The sequence below is a fragment of the Chiloscyllium plagiosum genome, unplaced genomic scaffold, assembly GCF_037043375.1.
Source record: "Chiloscyllium plagiosum isolate Xiang-an unplaced genomic scaffold, Cpla_swu_hap1 HiC_scaffold_8, whole genome shotgun sequence".
NCBI classification, from domain to species: domain Eukaryota; kingdom Metazoa; phylum Chordata; class Chondrichthyes; order Orectolobiformes; family Hemiscylliidae; genus Chiloscyllium; species Chiloscyllium plagiosum.
The window spans coordinates 41483301-41499732 of record NW_028270146.1 but is presented as its reverse complement, the minus strand read 5'-3'; the positions used below and the strand labels follow the sequence as shown (position 1 = coordinate 41499732).

The following is a 16432-nucleotide window of genomic DNA, read 5'->3' as shown; positions in this document are numbered from 1 at the left end:
AGAACCCCAGTTATCCAAAAACTGGAACCCCTCCCTCCTGCACCATCCCTGAAGCCACGCATTTAATTGTTCTCTCTCCCTATTCCTCAAATCTCTATCACGTGGCACGGGTAACAAACCAGAGACAACAACTCTGTTTGTTCTAACTCCAAGCTTCCAACCTAGCTCCCTGAAAGCCTGTCTAACATCCTCAGCACTCCTCCTACCTATGTCGTTGGTGCCAATGTGGACCACGACTTTGGGTTGCTCCCCCTCCCCCTCCAGGACCCGGAAAACACGATCAGAGACATCACGTACCCTTGCACCTGGGAGGCAACATACCAAACGTGAGTCTCTCTCGTTCCCACAAAACCGCCTATCTGTGCCACGAACTATCGAGTCCCCAATTACTACTGCTCTGCTCTTCTTCACCCTTCCCTTCTGAGTAACGGGGACAGGCTCCGTGCCAGAGACCTGAGCCCCGTTACTTACCCCTGGTAAGTCATCCCCCCCACAAGTATCCAAAACGGTATACTTGTTCTTGAGGGGAATGGCCGCAGGAGGTCCCTGCACTGGCTGCTTCCTCCCAGTCCCCCTCACTGTAACCCATCTATCTGCCATCTTTGGAGTTACTACTTCCCTATAACTCTGATCTATGACCCCCTCTGCCTCCCGAATGATCCGAAGTTCATCCAACTCCAGCAATTATTTCATTGCTGTCTTTCATTTTCAAATCAATTGACGATTAATTTGAGTTAACTTGCTCTTTATAATATCTTAATCCTATTTTACATTATTTCATTGCTGTCTTTCATTTTCAAATCAATTGAAGACTAATTTGAGTTTATAGAATTGCATGTCTAACAGTTGGCATGGAATAAAGGCAATAATTCACAAGCAGGTTGCTAATTTGTATGTGGCTTCCTGTCAGTTAGCAGATTTACACAAAGTTGGTGTGGTTAGTTTAACAAAAATAGTCACATTACAGGTGGTCTCAAATTATCTTTAATTCGACAGTATCTCTCTGAAAAGAATTTATGACTTTGCGGTGACTGAATTACATCTGAACATCCTTAACTGCTCTCTAATGGACCTTCAACACACTTAGTCTTGGTCCTTTGTGCAATGCAGTGACGCAGGGCATCAACTTGTTTTGAATATCTGATGCATTTCATGCATTTTGAAGACACAACTTCTACGTTTGTGAATATAATCTGTAGATTAAACATTAATGTGTTAATTATAAGACAAATAGAAGTATCGGATTGAGAAGATGATAAATCACCCTACAACATGAGTAATTCCAACAGATCGGGGTAATTATTTAATGAAGTTCACATTAGAATGGAGAAAATCCAAACAATAGATCACCCATCTCTCATCGTGTGGTGGAACCAGAGGGTCTAAAATTATCTGAGCAAAGATTTAAATTATCTGGTTCCTAGATAAAAAATAAATTAAAAGCAACTTGGAGCCAAAGGAGTTTCTTGGTAGAACCAGCCGTCAGATATATAAATTATTCATCTAGGCTTCCAAATCAAAAAAGATGTTTAGAAGGAAAGTAATAGTTTATTTACATTTCCATTTGGACCACTCTAGCGATGCCATAGTGCCATGGAGATGGACTGTGGATTTAGGGAGGTTTTTTTGTTTAAATTATTGATATATTTCTGTCAACAAAGCCAGCAGACATTGGAAGTTACAGTTTATTTCTATACGTTGCAGGTCACCGGGTTGTGAGAGCAAAATTGATTAATGTTAGCTGGATCTACATCTTACACAGATACAACATTAACATTATTACTCGTCATGCAGAATGCAGGTGGGAGCTCAAGTTCGGTTTGGAGGTATAATGCATGAAAGAGACATGAAGGAGCAGGGGAAAAAAAATCCACAGTAACTTCCATCATGAGAAAACGCAGTTCAGCTTTGCAACAGGTAGAGAGAGAGATACGTAAAGCAACTTCAGACCAGAAGCAATGGGGAAATGAGAAATCAAAAGCATTTCAAATGTAGAGTCACCAAATCTTGAAGTTGAATGAAGCTTATGATTGAGCTGGAGCTTCCACAACGTGACGTCCTTTAAAACTGGTGGGCAGTCACTTGGCTGAAAGGTTATGGAAGGAAACAAAGAAAGCTCATAACTCAAACATTAGCAGGAACACTGAGCATAATCAATATATATTGCTGCATTGCACTGGAACTGAAGGTACTTTCAAGAGTCTGATAAGTAGACAAAGACTTTGTGTGAGGAAAATAAAGTTAAAAGAGAAAGGTTCATTTGAAGATTTTGGTTTTAAAATATAAGTGATTTTGCTTCTTTTTATTGTATTGTAAATTGATAACCTAAGGTAATGTTTAGTTAGTAGCATTTGTTTTGTTTGATTCTTATATATTTGTTTAAACTGTGGAGTCATACAGGATCATTCTTTCAGAATCCAGTTTCTCTGTAAATGTTGATAGTTCCTTTGGACTGGGTGCTATGACACATTAGTTATTGTTTATACACAGATGTGCGATCTTAACATTTTCATCATATTAGTATTGTTGGTGTTGTTAACATTGAAACATTGCATGTAAACGGTTACAATGCAATCTATTTTGTTGCTCTCTGGTTGCACATTTCATTCACAATAAAAGACTATGTCATAGGTTTTATGACTCTCCTTCCAACTTTCATCAGAGTAGGGGAGACTGGGAGGGGACATGATTGAAATGTATAAAATTATGAGGGACATAGATGAGATACACAGGAAGGAGCTTTTTCCTTTGGTGGAAGGATCAGTGACTATAGGGCATAGATTTAAAGTAAGGGACAGGAGACTTAGAGGAGGTATGAGGAATTTCTTTACACCCAGAGGGGTGAGAGTTTTACACTCTTACACTCTTCTGCCTGTAAGAGTGGTAGAGGCAGAAAACCTCATAACATTTAAGTAGATTTTGGATGTGCATTTGCAATGCCAAGACACACAAGGCTATGGGTCAACAGCTGAAAAGTGGGATTAGAATGTTAGGTGGTTGCTGTTGGCGGGTGCAGACTCCTTGGGCAAAGAAGTCTTTTTTTCTGAGTCTGGGCTGTCTAGACTCTAACTCCTGCACTGACTCTTGGTTCTCCAATCTCTTTTTGCCTTTGATGACCCCACTCAGATGCAGTCTCTCAACTGTCCCAATCTATTTTTCTATTCCTTTCTGCTTCCATCACAGCCCCCATCGTAGAGCAAGGGCCAAATGTCATCTTGATTTTCTTTCTGTCACTTTTCACAAGGTATTTTTTGGCTGAATCAGCTAACATGCCCTCACTCTTGGAACTTGGAGGCTGTGATACAAAATTTGGAAATATCGACAGCCATGAGGAGGAAAGCAATAGCCTTTGAGAGGCTGGGGAGTGAGCAGACACATCACAGCTGAAACTTCCTGCAGAGAAATCTAATGTCACACATTTTAGGAGGAAGAATACAAAAAAGTAATACAAAATCAAGAGTTTTCTAAAGAGGTGAAGGGGCAAAGAATCATGAGCTTATATGGGCACAAAATGCACACAGACTCCTGGGCTCTGTAAATAGATGTACAGAATACAGGGCCATATAGGTTATAATGAATTTGTCCAAAGCATGTTTCACCCTCAATGGTGGAACTGATTCCAAGTTTGGGCACCATATTTTTAAAAGAATGTGAAGAGTTTAGAGAGTGCATAGAAAAGACTTACAAAGATATTTCCAGGTATGACAGACTTCAGTTCTATGGAACAATAGAAAACGTTGTTTGTTCTCCTTTGAAAATGCATAATGGAAAGGAGATGCGATCAAGGTGATCCAAAATCATGAGAGGTCTGGACAGTGTAGATCAAAACTGTAGCTATTGGTAGAAAGCTTGAGAACAGAGAATAAGTTGTTTAGCAAAGGAGCCAAAGGCGACATAAGAAGGATTCTTTCTTACGCTGTAAGTAGTTCTGATCTGGAATGCACTGTCTGAGAGTATGTGGAGTATTTGATTGTGGTTTTCAAAGGGGAATTGGATGTAGAAAATATGAAGAGTGACGGGCAAATGGCAAGAGTTGGTCTGGCTAGTTTTGCTTTGCAAAGAGCAGTTGTGGTGCTGAACAGCTCCATTGCTTCCTTCTATGCTGTAACCATTCCATGATTCTGACTTAGGTCAAATTCCAGTTTACTGGTCCCTTCTTCCCTTCTTGTCCCTCCTTTCCTTTGTCAGCCTTCAGCAGGACAACTCCCTCTCTGACACTCCGATCTCCTCTTCCTTCACTCCCAATATCCCCCCTCAGCCACACAGCACGTTCCGTTGCAACTGTTGACATCTGGCCCTTTACTTCCTCCCTTCTCAGTTTCCAAAGGCCCAAACACAGCTTCCAGATGAAACAGCGCTTCACCTGCACTTCGTTCAATCTAGTCTACTGCATTCGCTGCCCACAACGTGGACTTCTCTGCATTGGTGACCACTGTGCAGAACACCTAACTTCTGTCTGCAAAAAAGACCCTGTGCTTCCAGCTTCAACACATCACCTGCCCAATAGAGTTGATTGCTTTGTTCTAGATAATGTCAAGTTTTTTTGAATATTATTGGAGCTGCACTTCTCCAGACAAGTGGGGAATATTTCATCATACTCCTGACCTGTGGACAGATTTTGGGAGTCAGGAGGTGACTTACATACTTCAGTATTCCTAGCCTCTGACCTTCTCTTGTATCCACAATATTCAAATGGCGAGTCCAGTTCAGTGTCCTTTCATTGGTAGCCCAGAGGACATTGATAGTGGGGGATTCAGTGATGGCAATATCATTTAAAATCAAGGGATTATAGTTACATTTTATCTTGTTGAATATATCCCAAGGCTGATATTGTCCAATTCTTCCTGTTCCCATTCAGCATAGTCACATCTGGTTCTCATGCAGATCATTCAGTATCCGGATTCAGGTTTCAATTTGATTCTTCCCTCCCTCTCCATAGACTGTCAGGCCACACCCAGTTGCTATTGAGTCTTGTTCCCCACCTCCACCTCCCAGTGATATCTCTCTGACATAAAACCATCTGTTCCTCTGACAAAGGCTGAGTAATTAAACTTCTCCGATCTTTTAGGATAATGGGTCTGTTTAGCTCCGAATCTCAGACTGAACTGGTTCTTAGGAAGAATCAGTGTAGAATGAGCTAAGCTTGCTCCCTGAGTGTTTCCTTTCCACTTCACCCGACCCATATACATCAATATGGCCCCCGGGCCTTCATCCATGGTGCTAGATCGCCATGTTTCATGGCTAACCAAAAACAACACATGCTATCCAAGCACACTGTCCAGTTCCTGATAAGTGTTCAGCCAAGCCAACAACATGGGTTGCAGTTGGTGGATTGTTAAAGTCACCTCAATAAAACCAGACACAAACTGCAAATCACAATCTCCACACTCAAAAATCAAGGAAACAAATTGTACTTTTGTGTGCTTTTTAGTGCACAAATATTGCCTTTTAATGCCCAGATTTCAAGCCACCTCTAGCACATACTCGCATAATTGAGCATCTGCACAAAGCTCAGGAGGCATTTTTTGACTTAGCAAAAGTTTTTTTGATTGTAGAAATTGATTATATGCTATGTATTGTAGAAATTGATATGTGAGTCAAGGTTTTTGACAGAATGACTGGCCTCCTGAAGTGAAGCTAACATGAAACTTATCCACCCACTGTGCAGTTTTGCATGTATTTGTGTGCAATAATTTGGTTACGACTCGTCTTTTACATGACAGATTAATTACTCAGCAGAAGGCAGTGTCATCAACAATATTGCTTTTTGGAATAATAGCCACCAAATTATTAATGAAGATGAAAATTAGCTCAGCACAGAGCTAAGTACTCCTCTCTAAGGAATCCTTGGGCACATGTTGTCATAAAGAGGTATATAATTTATATGTGTGTTCTGTGAGGAAATCGTGGAACTAATTTGGCAGCTGGATATGTGTGTCTATTAAACCTCAAGAGTGATTTATAAGCAGTATGTGAGCACCTTTATCAGCTTTCACTGCTTTAAGCTTGCTCTTTGGTTTCAGGGCTGAATTTTCTGATGGGCTTCAGAACACTGACCTTGATTGTTCTGTAAATCATTTCTCTCCTGGAGGCTCATTTATCTCATGGACGTACTTTGTCGTAGATATTGTTCCTTCTAAACCTAATGTTTTGTCTGTTACATTATCTGAAGGACCCTTTATCTTCTGACCTGTCCATATCATCATCTGGGGATCACATAATTTCATGAATTGTTACTATATATGGTGGCTGCTCGAATGCAACATACTTTTTTGTAATATTCTGGATTTCTGAGCCACATCATTTTTTCCTTAACTATGTTCTGAATATGTGGAAGTTGATCTAGCTTCCATGGAGTCAAATGCAGCTCAACTTCATTTTGTTCAAACAAATTTTTATTCTCAATTGTATTGAAGAATGTAAGAACTTGACTTCAACTTTTTAAGTTGGTTGTATATCTTTGTTCACTCTCTGCAGATATCATCTGGCAAACTACGTATTTTTGCAATCTCAGTCATAGTGGGGGAGGATTGCTAATGACTTAGTGTTATTCTTGTCACTGGTAATAACAACAATGTTTGGAAGGCAAAGGATTGAAATGTGTTCATGCCATCATCTAGCAATGCCTAAGTGTTCCCTGATATATCCTTGAGGAGAAAGTGAGGTCTGCAGATGCTGGAGATCAAAGTTGAAACTTTATTGCTGGAACAGCACAGCAGGTCAGGCAGCATCCAGGGAACAGGAGATTCGACGTTTCGGGCACAGGCCGAAGAAGGGCCTGTGCCCGAAACGTCGAATCTCCTGTTCCCTGGATGCTGCCTGACCTGCTGTGCTGTTCCAGCAATAAAGTTTCAACCCTGATATATCCTTTCCAAGACTTCTTAATGAGGGGAAGCTGAAATAACTGGTCTTTGGTCATAAACTAGTAAATGCTTTATATGTTTGAAATACTGAGAGTGCTAACTGTGTGATCTCGGTCAACACATTGAACTTTTGGTCTGGCCGACCTTCAATGCAACACTAGAAAATAGTTTCCTGATGAAGGGCTTTTGCCCGAAATGTCGATTTTGCCTGTCCTCGGATGCTGTCTGAATTGCTGTGCTCTTCCAGCACCACTAATCCAGAATCTGGTTTCCAGCATCTGCAGTCATTGTTTTTACCTACTGGAAAATAGTAGCACACTCTTCATCATTCTTTCCTTCTTATTGAATTTATTTGAGATCCTTTTGTCTTGCTAGCCACTGGCACTTCTGGCCATGTGAAACACTTCTTTATGCCATTGTAGGTAACGTCAATGGATTATTTTGTTCTTTTTGAATTTGGCCATGCTTCTAGAAAGTCCATTGAATTCTTCTACTGATTTTGCCTTGCCTGTTTGATCACCAACAATTTATTGCTGGGTTAGCTTTCCCTTGAAACTGGTTGAACATCTTCTGTTCCCTCAAGGATGTTGAGGTCAAGATTTGTGTGGAAGCTCAAAAGTAAGAAATGCTGATTAGACATTATGCATACGTTTTCAACTCCCTTACAGAGTTGCTTCAAACATATCTTTAATGTTAAGAATTATTCCACCTGGACTATGTAACTTCATATTGTTATCTATAACATTTGTTTCTTTAGCCACAGTATTTGATCTGGTAGGACAGCCCCATAATTAAAAATGTAAAACTAGGTCATGAAGTTACTGAGATGTCCATTGTCATAAGTAGGTCTATCATAATTGTGACAATTTTATCACATTAACAACTTTATATGAGTAAGCATTTTTGCTGCTCTGACACTCCATCCTACTTCTACACATCATTTGGAAGTGTCCTGTAGTTTTACCTATGTGGCATTCTTTTGTCATAGCTGACATTACTTGTACCTGTAAGGCTGTTTTGGTCCATAACATTGACACAAACTATCTGGTGTCTGGCCTATGTTTGTGTTGGCTTGTTATGTGTGTCTGTGAAATACTTGTACCTTACATAATGATGGATTCTGCTATTTCATGAAATAATGTTGTCTTTGTCCTCTCAGGATTTGTCAAAGAGTTTTCCAGGTTTCTGCTTCTAATGCACTTTGAATAGCTCTCTTCAAATTCAAATCTTCTTTGGACTGTAGTAAATATTAGGGTGCTTCATCAGTCAATCAACCAACAATTAGTTCAGTTAAAAATTCTAATTGCAAAGTTCCATGATCGAAATTTTCTACTAATCAGGAGAAATCATTCATGAAGTTATCAATGGATTTATCCAACTCCAATAATCTTCTATTCTGTCTTGCTTTTCAAGAACTTTGATTTCCTTTTCCTAAAATTAAAGTCATTACCAAAAGCTTAAACATGTTTTTCAAATTATATATGCCTTATTTCACATTTTTATGATTTATAACTCATTTGTCATATTTACTATTGACTACAGTGGTATATTTACTTATTCAGCTTGAGATTTCTTATTTAATTTTAAAGTAATTGTGTCCTTTAAGTACTATTTTCTCCAAGGTGTCCAATATCTGATTCAAGATGGTGGCAGTGTAGCAGGCATGTGTGTGGGCAGTTGCCCAGGTACCTTTCTTGTTTTTCTCTTTATACTTCTGCTCTTTTTTCCTTTCTTTTTTTCTTTCATTTTTCTTTTCTTTGGAGCATTTTATGCTGGGGGTTAGTTGGTCAAATTGGCATGGCTGCTTGAGCAGGTAGTGCCTGGGATGGCAGCTTTTCCCAGTGGTCAGAGGTAGTGGCTCCTCATGGCGACTGGAGACAGTGATGGCAGCAGCAGCAGCGGCAGTGGCAGCAGGGACGTCCTCCCAGTCTTTGGGCCTGATGGCGGCTGCGGCTGCAGCAACAGCAAAGCCCCTCCAGTGGCAATGGTAGTAGACCTTACAAGATGGCAGTGCCAGCAAGTTGACACCTCAGAGGATGGTGGGGCTCTTGGTGAGGCAGCAGCAGCACCCTGGTCTGGCAGCAGAGCCAGGAACTCCAGTCGGCTCAGTTGGCAGCACTGTATGACCAGAGCTGAGACTCCTGGTTGTGGGGCGAGTGTGGGTTCAGCTTGGGACTCAGCATTAGCACTGGTGAGGTGGGCCCAGAGGTAAAGAAATGGTGCCTAAAGAGTGGCGACTCCTACATTGGTGGGGCTGGCACAGATGATGGTGAGGCAGAAGGATGAGGGCTGGCAGTGCAGGTGTCACGAGTGAGCCAGTTCAGGGTTTAGGACTCTCAGTTTTAACTTTTGTCCTTTTTATTCTTAAACAATTTTAAATGGCACCGGATTATGTCATTGTTGAAGCCTTTAACTGTATTTTACTGCATTAATTACTGTAAAATACAAGCAACAATAAATAAATCATCATCATCAATTTTTTGTTGTCTTTGACTCATCTTTCTTTTAATCTTTGCAGTATTGTTATTTTTATTTCCATGTCTTCTTATTGTGATTATTTATTCATCTTCCTTTCATGCTGTTTTAAATTCTACAGTATCTAAATGCTGTTTAATCCTTGGATGAGTTTTGCTTGCATAAATAACAATGTTGTTTATATTTTCTTTGTCTTACAAGCTTTTGAATTGAAAACAAAAAAATGCTGGAACTCACGGTGGGTCAGGCAATGTCCGTGGAGAAAGAGCAAGCTAACATTTTGAGTCGAGATGACTTTTCATCCAGAATTGAAATGTTAGCTTGCTCTCTCTCCATGGATGCTGTCTGACCTGCTGTGATCGCCAGCATTTTTTTGCTTTCAGTACAAATTGCAGTATCTGCAATGATTTGCTTCTACAAGCTTTTAAAATGTTTGGTATAGCAAGGTTGCTTTATTTTCTTCCAATAAAGTTTCCTATTCTATGTCATAAAGTTTCCTATTCTATTTTCACCATGGACATCCAGTCCCTGTACACCTCCATCCCCCATCACGAAGGACTCAAAGCCCTCCGCTTCTTTCTTTCCCGCCGTACCGACCAGTACCCTTCCACTGACACCCTCCTTCGACTGACTGAACTGGTCCTCACCCTGAACAACTTCTCTTTCCAATCCTCCCACTTCCTCCAAACGAAAGGAGTAGCCATGGGCACCCGCATGGGCCCCAGCTATGCCTGCCTCTTCGTAGGATATGTGGAACAATCCATCTTCCGCAACTACACTGGCCCCACCCCCCACCTTTTCCTCCGCTACATCGATGACTGTATCGGCGCCGCCTCGTGCTCCCACGAAGAAGTTGAACGGTTCATCCACTTCACCAACACCTTCCACCCCGACCTCAAATTCACCTGGACAGTCTCAGATTCCTCCCTCCCCTTCCTCGACCTTTCTATTTCTATCTCAGGCGACCGAATCAACACGGACATCTACTACAAACCGACCGACTCCCACAGCTACCTGGACTACACCTCCTCCCATCCTGCCCCCTGTAAAAACGCCATCCCATTCTCCCAATTCCTTCGACTCCGCCGCATCTGCTCCCAGGAGGACCAGTTCCAAAAACGCACAACCCAGATGGCCTCCTTCTTCAAGGACCGCAATTTCCCCCCCGACGTGGTCGACGATGCCCTCCACCGCATCTCTTCCACTTCCCGCTCCTCCGCCCTTGAACCCCGCCCCTCCAACTGCCACCAGGACAGAACCCCACTGGTCCTCACCTACCAACCCACCAATCTCCATGTACAGCGCATCATCCGCCGTCATTTCCGCTACCTCCAAACGGACCCCACCACCAAGGATATATTTCCCTCCCCTCCCCTATCAGCATTCCATAAAGACCACTCCCTCCGTGACTCCCTCGTCAGATCCACACACCCCACCAACCCAACCTCCACTCCCGGCACCTTCCCCTGCAACCGCAGGAGGTGCAAGACTTGCGCCCACACCTCCCCCCTCACCTCCCTCCAAGGCCCCAAAGGAAACTTCCATATCCGCCACAGATTCACCTGCACCTCCACACATATCATCTATTGCATCCTCTGCACCCGATGTGGCCTCCTCTATATTGGGGAGACAGGCCGGCTACTTGCGGAGCGTTTCAGAGAACACCTCTGGGACACCCGGACCAACCAACCCAACCACCCTGTAGCTCAACATTTCAATTCCCCCTCCCAATCCACCAAGGATATGCAGGTCTTTGGACTCCTCCATCGTCAGACCACAACAAAACGACGGTTGGAGGAAGAACGCCTCATCTTCCAGCTAGGAACCCTCCAACCACAAGGGATGAACTCGGATTTCACCAGTTTCCTCATTTCCCCTCCCCCCACCCTGTCTCAGTCAAATCCATCAAATTCAGCACCGCCTTCCTAACCTGAGATCTTCTTCCCGACCTCTCCGCCCCCACCCCAGTCTGACCTATCACCCTCACCTTGACCTCTTTCCACCTATCACATTTCCGACGCCCCTCCCCCAAGTCCCTCCTCCCTACCTTTTATCTTAGCCTGCTGGACAAACTTTCCCCATTCCTGAAGAAGGGCGTATGCCCGAAACGTCGATTCTCCTGTTCCCTGGATGCTGCCTGACCTGCTGCGCTTTTCCAGCAACACATTTCCAGCTATTCTATGTCATAGCAATGCTGTTATTTTACTCCTTTTAAAACTTTAAATTCAATTAAAAGGCAATGTTGTTGCTCTGTACTGTTTACTGAGGGGTGACTTCACATATTTTCACAGTAAGATTGGTGGTTCCCCACCCTCTGCTGGTAAAATGTAAGATTTCCTGCCTTCTGTAGCCAAGATGAAGGTTTTCCCTTTGGAGTAGGTAAAATGGACACTTTCCCACGTTTCCACACGCTAAAACATAATACACGTTCTCTTCCATGATTTACCAAGAAAGCTTCATGGGCTATTGCTTTAAAAAATCATCCCACCAAAATTATGGTTTTGGTTATTGATCACCTACTATTCTCACAGTCTTAACAGTCTTTTAGCTATCTTGCTCTATTAGACTCTACCTTCTCTAACTTTTAATTTGACCTTTCGTTACATTAATTCTGCTCCACAGCAGCCGCAGTTTAAATTAACTCCAAGATCCTTGACTTTGTCCTATCACTTGTGCCTAATGATATGTGTTTGCAGTGACAGTGACACTTGTTGTGAATAGTAAGTAGCCCTTCCATAATTTAAGTCTTTCCCAGTCTGGCCCTTTTCTCATAAATTTAGATTCTTTCATTTATCAAACAAGATTTTTTGCTTTACTCTTGTAGTTCTGAAATGGTTAGTTCCAATCGAACTTCACATCAGGACAGCCCTTACAGATCTCTCTTCTCGAAGCACCTTGTTCTTGCCAAGTGTGACTGTTATTTTTTAAACTTCTAGAATCCATTGCTTTTCCTGCGCTCTTTACCAGGTCTGAAATGAAGATTTAATCCTCAGATGTTGGTTCTGCTTCATTGTTTTTTCCACGTGTTCAGTTGATTAACGCCCATCACTGACGACCAAGTTGTATGTGCTGCAGAACCAACCACTATTGGATATTGGTTTGGTTAGACTGCTTCCACTGATCCTTCCTCTTTACTGGGATTAAGGGCTAATTTGGTTAACACCCTAATTCTTTCCCCAGGAACAGAGTTTATATTTAGTTAGAGTGACTCTATGACCTGCATTGATCCTGACGGTTTATTGATGCTGGTTTTGGATGGTGAATAAGGTAGGAGATTTTCAAGTCAGGTCAAGTCAAGAGGCTTTTGCCTGAAACGTCGATTTTACTGCTCCTCGGATGCTGCCTGAACTGCTGTGCTCTTCCAAGTCAAGAGTAGCTTTATTTGTCATTTCGACCATATACAGCTAATACAGTAAAAACAAGACAGTGTTCCTCCAGGACCAAGGTGCTACATGGACAGCACAAACCACACAATCATACAGCGGCATAAAGTGCATATGAAATGCAAAACATGCAAGTCAGCACAGTAATTACTGACATGTCAAGACAATAGGTGTAGTGGTGTACAAATTACTGTATAATAAAAAATATTAATTAATAAAACATTGCTCTAGCAGCAATTTGAAATACTAATCAGAATGCGTCCAAATGGAGAGCACTCTAGTAGCACCTTTATCCCTTTCTGAGAGGGGATCCATGTCATCTCTTGAAAGTAATGGATGCCTTCGAAGGTGAGTCAAGTACTTTCTTTAGTGAACCCAAGTAGCAAGATGGCTCCAGTCCCTCTGCAGCCCTGAACCCTCCTGCAGATTGACTCTTCACCCACAAATCCATGCCAAGCCACCCTGCACCTCTGACCCAGGCACCTTGGTAGACCAATCCAACAAATTTTCTTTATTCATTCATGGGATGAGGGCATCGTTGGCTAGGCAGCATTTATTGTCCATTCTCCAGAGGGCAATTAAGAATCAATCACCTTGCTGTGGGTTGGGAGTCACATGTAGAGCAGACCAAGTAAGGATGACAGTTTCCTTCCCTAGAGGACATCAGTTAATGGGAAATTTGCAGAGTGAAAAGGTGGCATAGTCAACTGTAAACAGATCCTAGTTACAATCACAAAGGAAGTTAACTGATATTTATTTAGGGATGTACATTATTACGCAAAGATCACCGACTCTTGTTTTTCTTATTAAGAAGTTGAAAGGTTATCAAGATAGGCAGGACTGTGGATTTAGGACTACATTCTGACGAACCATGAGCTTATTGAATGACAGAGTAGGCTTGAGGGGGTGAATGGCCTACTCCTGCTCTTGATTTGTATGTTTCTATGCAACTGACTAACCAGAGACTTTGGGAAAGCTGCATCTGAAGTTTGAGAGCACTAATACATTCAGGACCACCATGTCTTGAATCAGAATTAAGAGCAGAGGCAACAACGACAACTGGTTTGATTTGTGTGCCATAACCCACAATCAGTATGTTCAAACTTTTATTTCTGAGCCACTTTAGCTGCATCTGAACCCAATCAATTTCCTGACCAAAATTCAATACATAGATTGTACATAAAGATAGAGATTGGCTTTATAAAGTGTGAGGGCATAGGGCGAGCTGCTCTAGGTCCATAAAACATAATCGGTCTTGTTTTATTTTTCAATAACTGGCTCATTTGGGAATGATTTGGCTTTTCTTTATTTTGCTTTTTGGCAGTAAAACTAATTTACAGAGAGCAAGGAATGGTATGACCGTAACCATGGCTAATATCTTTAGAATGGAAGAGTTATTGCATAATATTTTGAACAGGCCCAAATTAGGTTTTATTTCAATCTATATTATTGAGAAGTGATATCGCTCAAGTAGTTTCTATTTAAAGGGTCACTACCTTCCTGAAAATCACCTCACTGTCATTTGTGTATGGCACACTGTCAAAATGATGCATAGCCTCTTTGAACCCTTCCCCCACAATGCACTAAACTTTGTAATGATCGACATCCCTCTAAAATAACACCAGAAGAGAAGGAAAAATTCAGGAGGGCATGAAAATGAAAGAGTCTTCTGTTGGCATTGTTTTGAAGGATAGCAAGTTATATTTTTAAAAAATCCATGAAACTGAACTAAAAGCTGCCAACAAATTGTGCTTTATGTCTGTCCCACTCACAACTATTAAACCTATGGCAAAGGTTTGAAATATTTGAGATTGAAAATCCTTAAAAATGCTGCTCATCAGACTTGGATTTCTGATTTTCTTTAGGTCAAAAGTCATCTGTTGAGTAACATATCCAATGACTGTTTGAGCTCATTTATCTCCAGGAAATAATTGAGTTCAGCTGGAAGCAGGCAGGGTCCAGGAATCTTTTTGTCCAACAGCGGACATTTAGCAATCCATAAATGATCAGGCTGACTCCCGGCTACTGCTGAAAGCCCTTTGTTATAAGTTTCTGCCTCACAAAGCTGCTAAACCTGGCTGATGGACCCATCATCCCTATTCTTCTAGGACCATGTGTACAATAAAGTTGCTGAAGGCAGTCTGTTCCGGTTAAAAGTCTTTTGAAGCAAGTACATAAACACACCTGGTTCAAGACAAGTATTTCCAAAAGTTATGCAGTGGTTTAAACACTTTATATTAACTTTTAACTCTGAGAACAAAAACAAACCATTTTGTACTGAATTTGGTCAAGCAGACATCAAAGGTCTGCCATGTATCAATGGGGAAGGAGCCACAATGATCACGAAAAAAAGGATAAATACATCTATCTTACTGGTCTGCATAAAAGAAGGAGGATACTAACAATCCTGTATTCAAATCATAATGTAACTTCTTAACTTACTAGTTCATTTATTTTTACTGTTGAACAAGTGAAGTAACCTCCTTGAAAAAGGTATGAAGTGATTTCTGAGAGAGGAATTGCCAGCAGCTTTCCTCAGTAAGCTGTTAAATCCAGATCTCCTGCCCTGGTTGTCTTTCCCTAGGTTAAAGCATGGGAAAAGAACACCTACAATGAAGTGTATTGAACTGACCTATAAGCCCACCTGTTCATGAGAATTTGACAGATAGCAGCAGAAATAAGCTATTCAGCCCCTCAAGCATGTTTCAATAAATTCATCTAAACTTCAATGAGTCTGGTTCCAAACTACTCAATTTTTCCGAATGAGATCGACCCCTCATCTGTGGGATAAAGCTAGTGAACCTTATCTGAACTGCATTCAATGCAAGTATCACGAGTTGTTTGTTTATTGCATGAATATTTACTACTGTACTGTGATCGGCTGTCTGATTAAAACAATCTGTTAAAATATTTGAAGGCAGTGAAGTGCTGTATTTGAGATAGATTTTACAACAGAAAATCACTTGCTGAATAGAAATAAACAAAAACAAACAGAAATTCTTTAATAGTTAGAATACATTAATATTTTGTGACAGATCATTGACAATCTGTTTGATCATTTCACAGTTTGATTTGATGGTTTGTCTACGTGAAGTTCACATTGTCTATTAATTGCAGAATCATAGAATTGCAGCAGGATATGAGGAGCCCATTTGACTGATAGTGCCCATGTGGACTCTCTGAAAGAACATGTCAGCCACTCTACTCTGACTGTCACATCTCTCCTGTAGTCCTGTACATTTTCTCCACTCAGATAATTATTCAATTATCTTTTGAAAGTCAGGCGGAGCCTGGCTCCACCATACACTTCAGCATTGCATTCCAGATCTTAAATGCTTGTTGCATGGAAAATGCTTTGCCTTATGTTATTAGTTCTTTTGTCATTTGGTCTAGTTGTCTGGTTCCTGATCCTTCCACCAACAGGAGCAGTTACTCTCTGTATACTGTGTCTGGACCTCTCATAATTTTGAACACTTATTTCAAATCTCCTCTCAACCATGCATTCTCTAAGAAGAACAATTCCATATTCTCCAATCTATTCCCATGTGTATATGTCCCTTCTCCCTGTAACCATTCTCAAAAATCTTTTCTGGGCCCTTCCCAATGCCTGCTAAATTGTGGTGCCCAAAACTGAACATAAGTTCACCATAACTTGTTATTTTTGTTCTATGTGTGTGCTTCTTCTTAAAAAGCCTGGGAACTATGATTGTG

At 41.3% G+C, this 16432-nt stretch overlaps 1 protein-coding gene across 4 annotated transcripts in view; it reads left to right on the top strand.

Moving 5' to 3' along the window:
* mdga2a (MAM domain containing glycosylphosphatidylinositol anchor 2a) overlaps nt 1–16432 on the top strand; it is a 956359-nt gene that overhangs the window by 905882 nt on the left and 34045 nt on the right. Inside the window, exon 16 of one of the 4 annotated variants that reach the window (XM_043697347.2) lies at nt 1705–2632. The exons of the other annotated variants lie outside the window; for them this stretch is intronic. Within the exon in view, the coding sequence (XP_043553282.2) occupies nt 1705–1832 (128 nt within the window). The 3' untranslated portion in view covers nt 1833–2632. Of the gene's footprint in view, nt 1–1704; nt 2633–16432 lie in introns of those variants that run through there. 4 annotated transcript variants of the gene reach the window in all.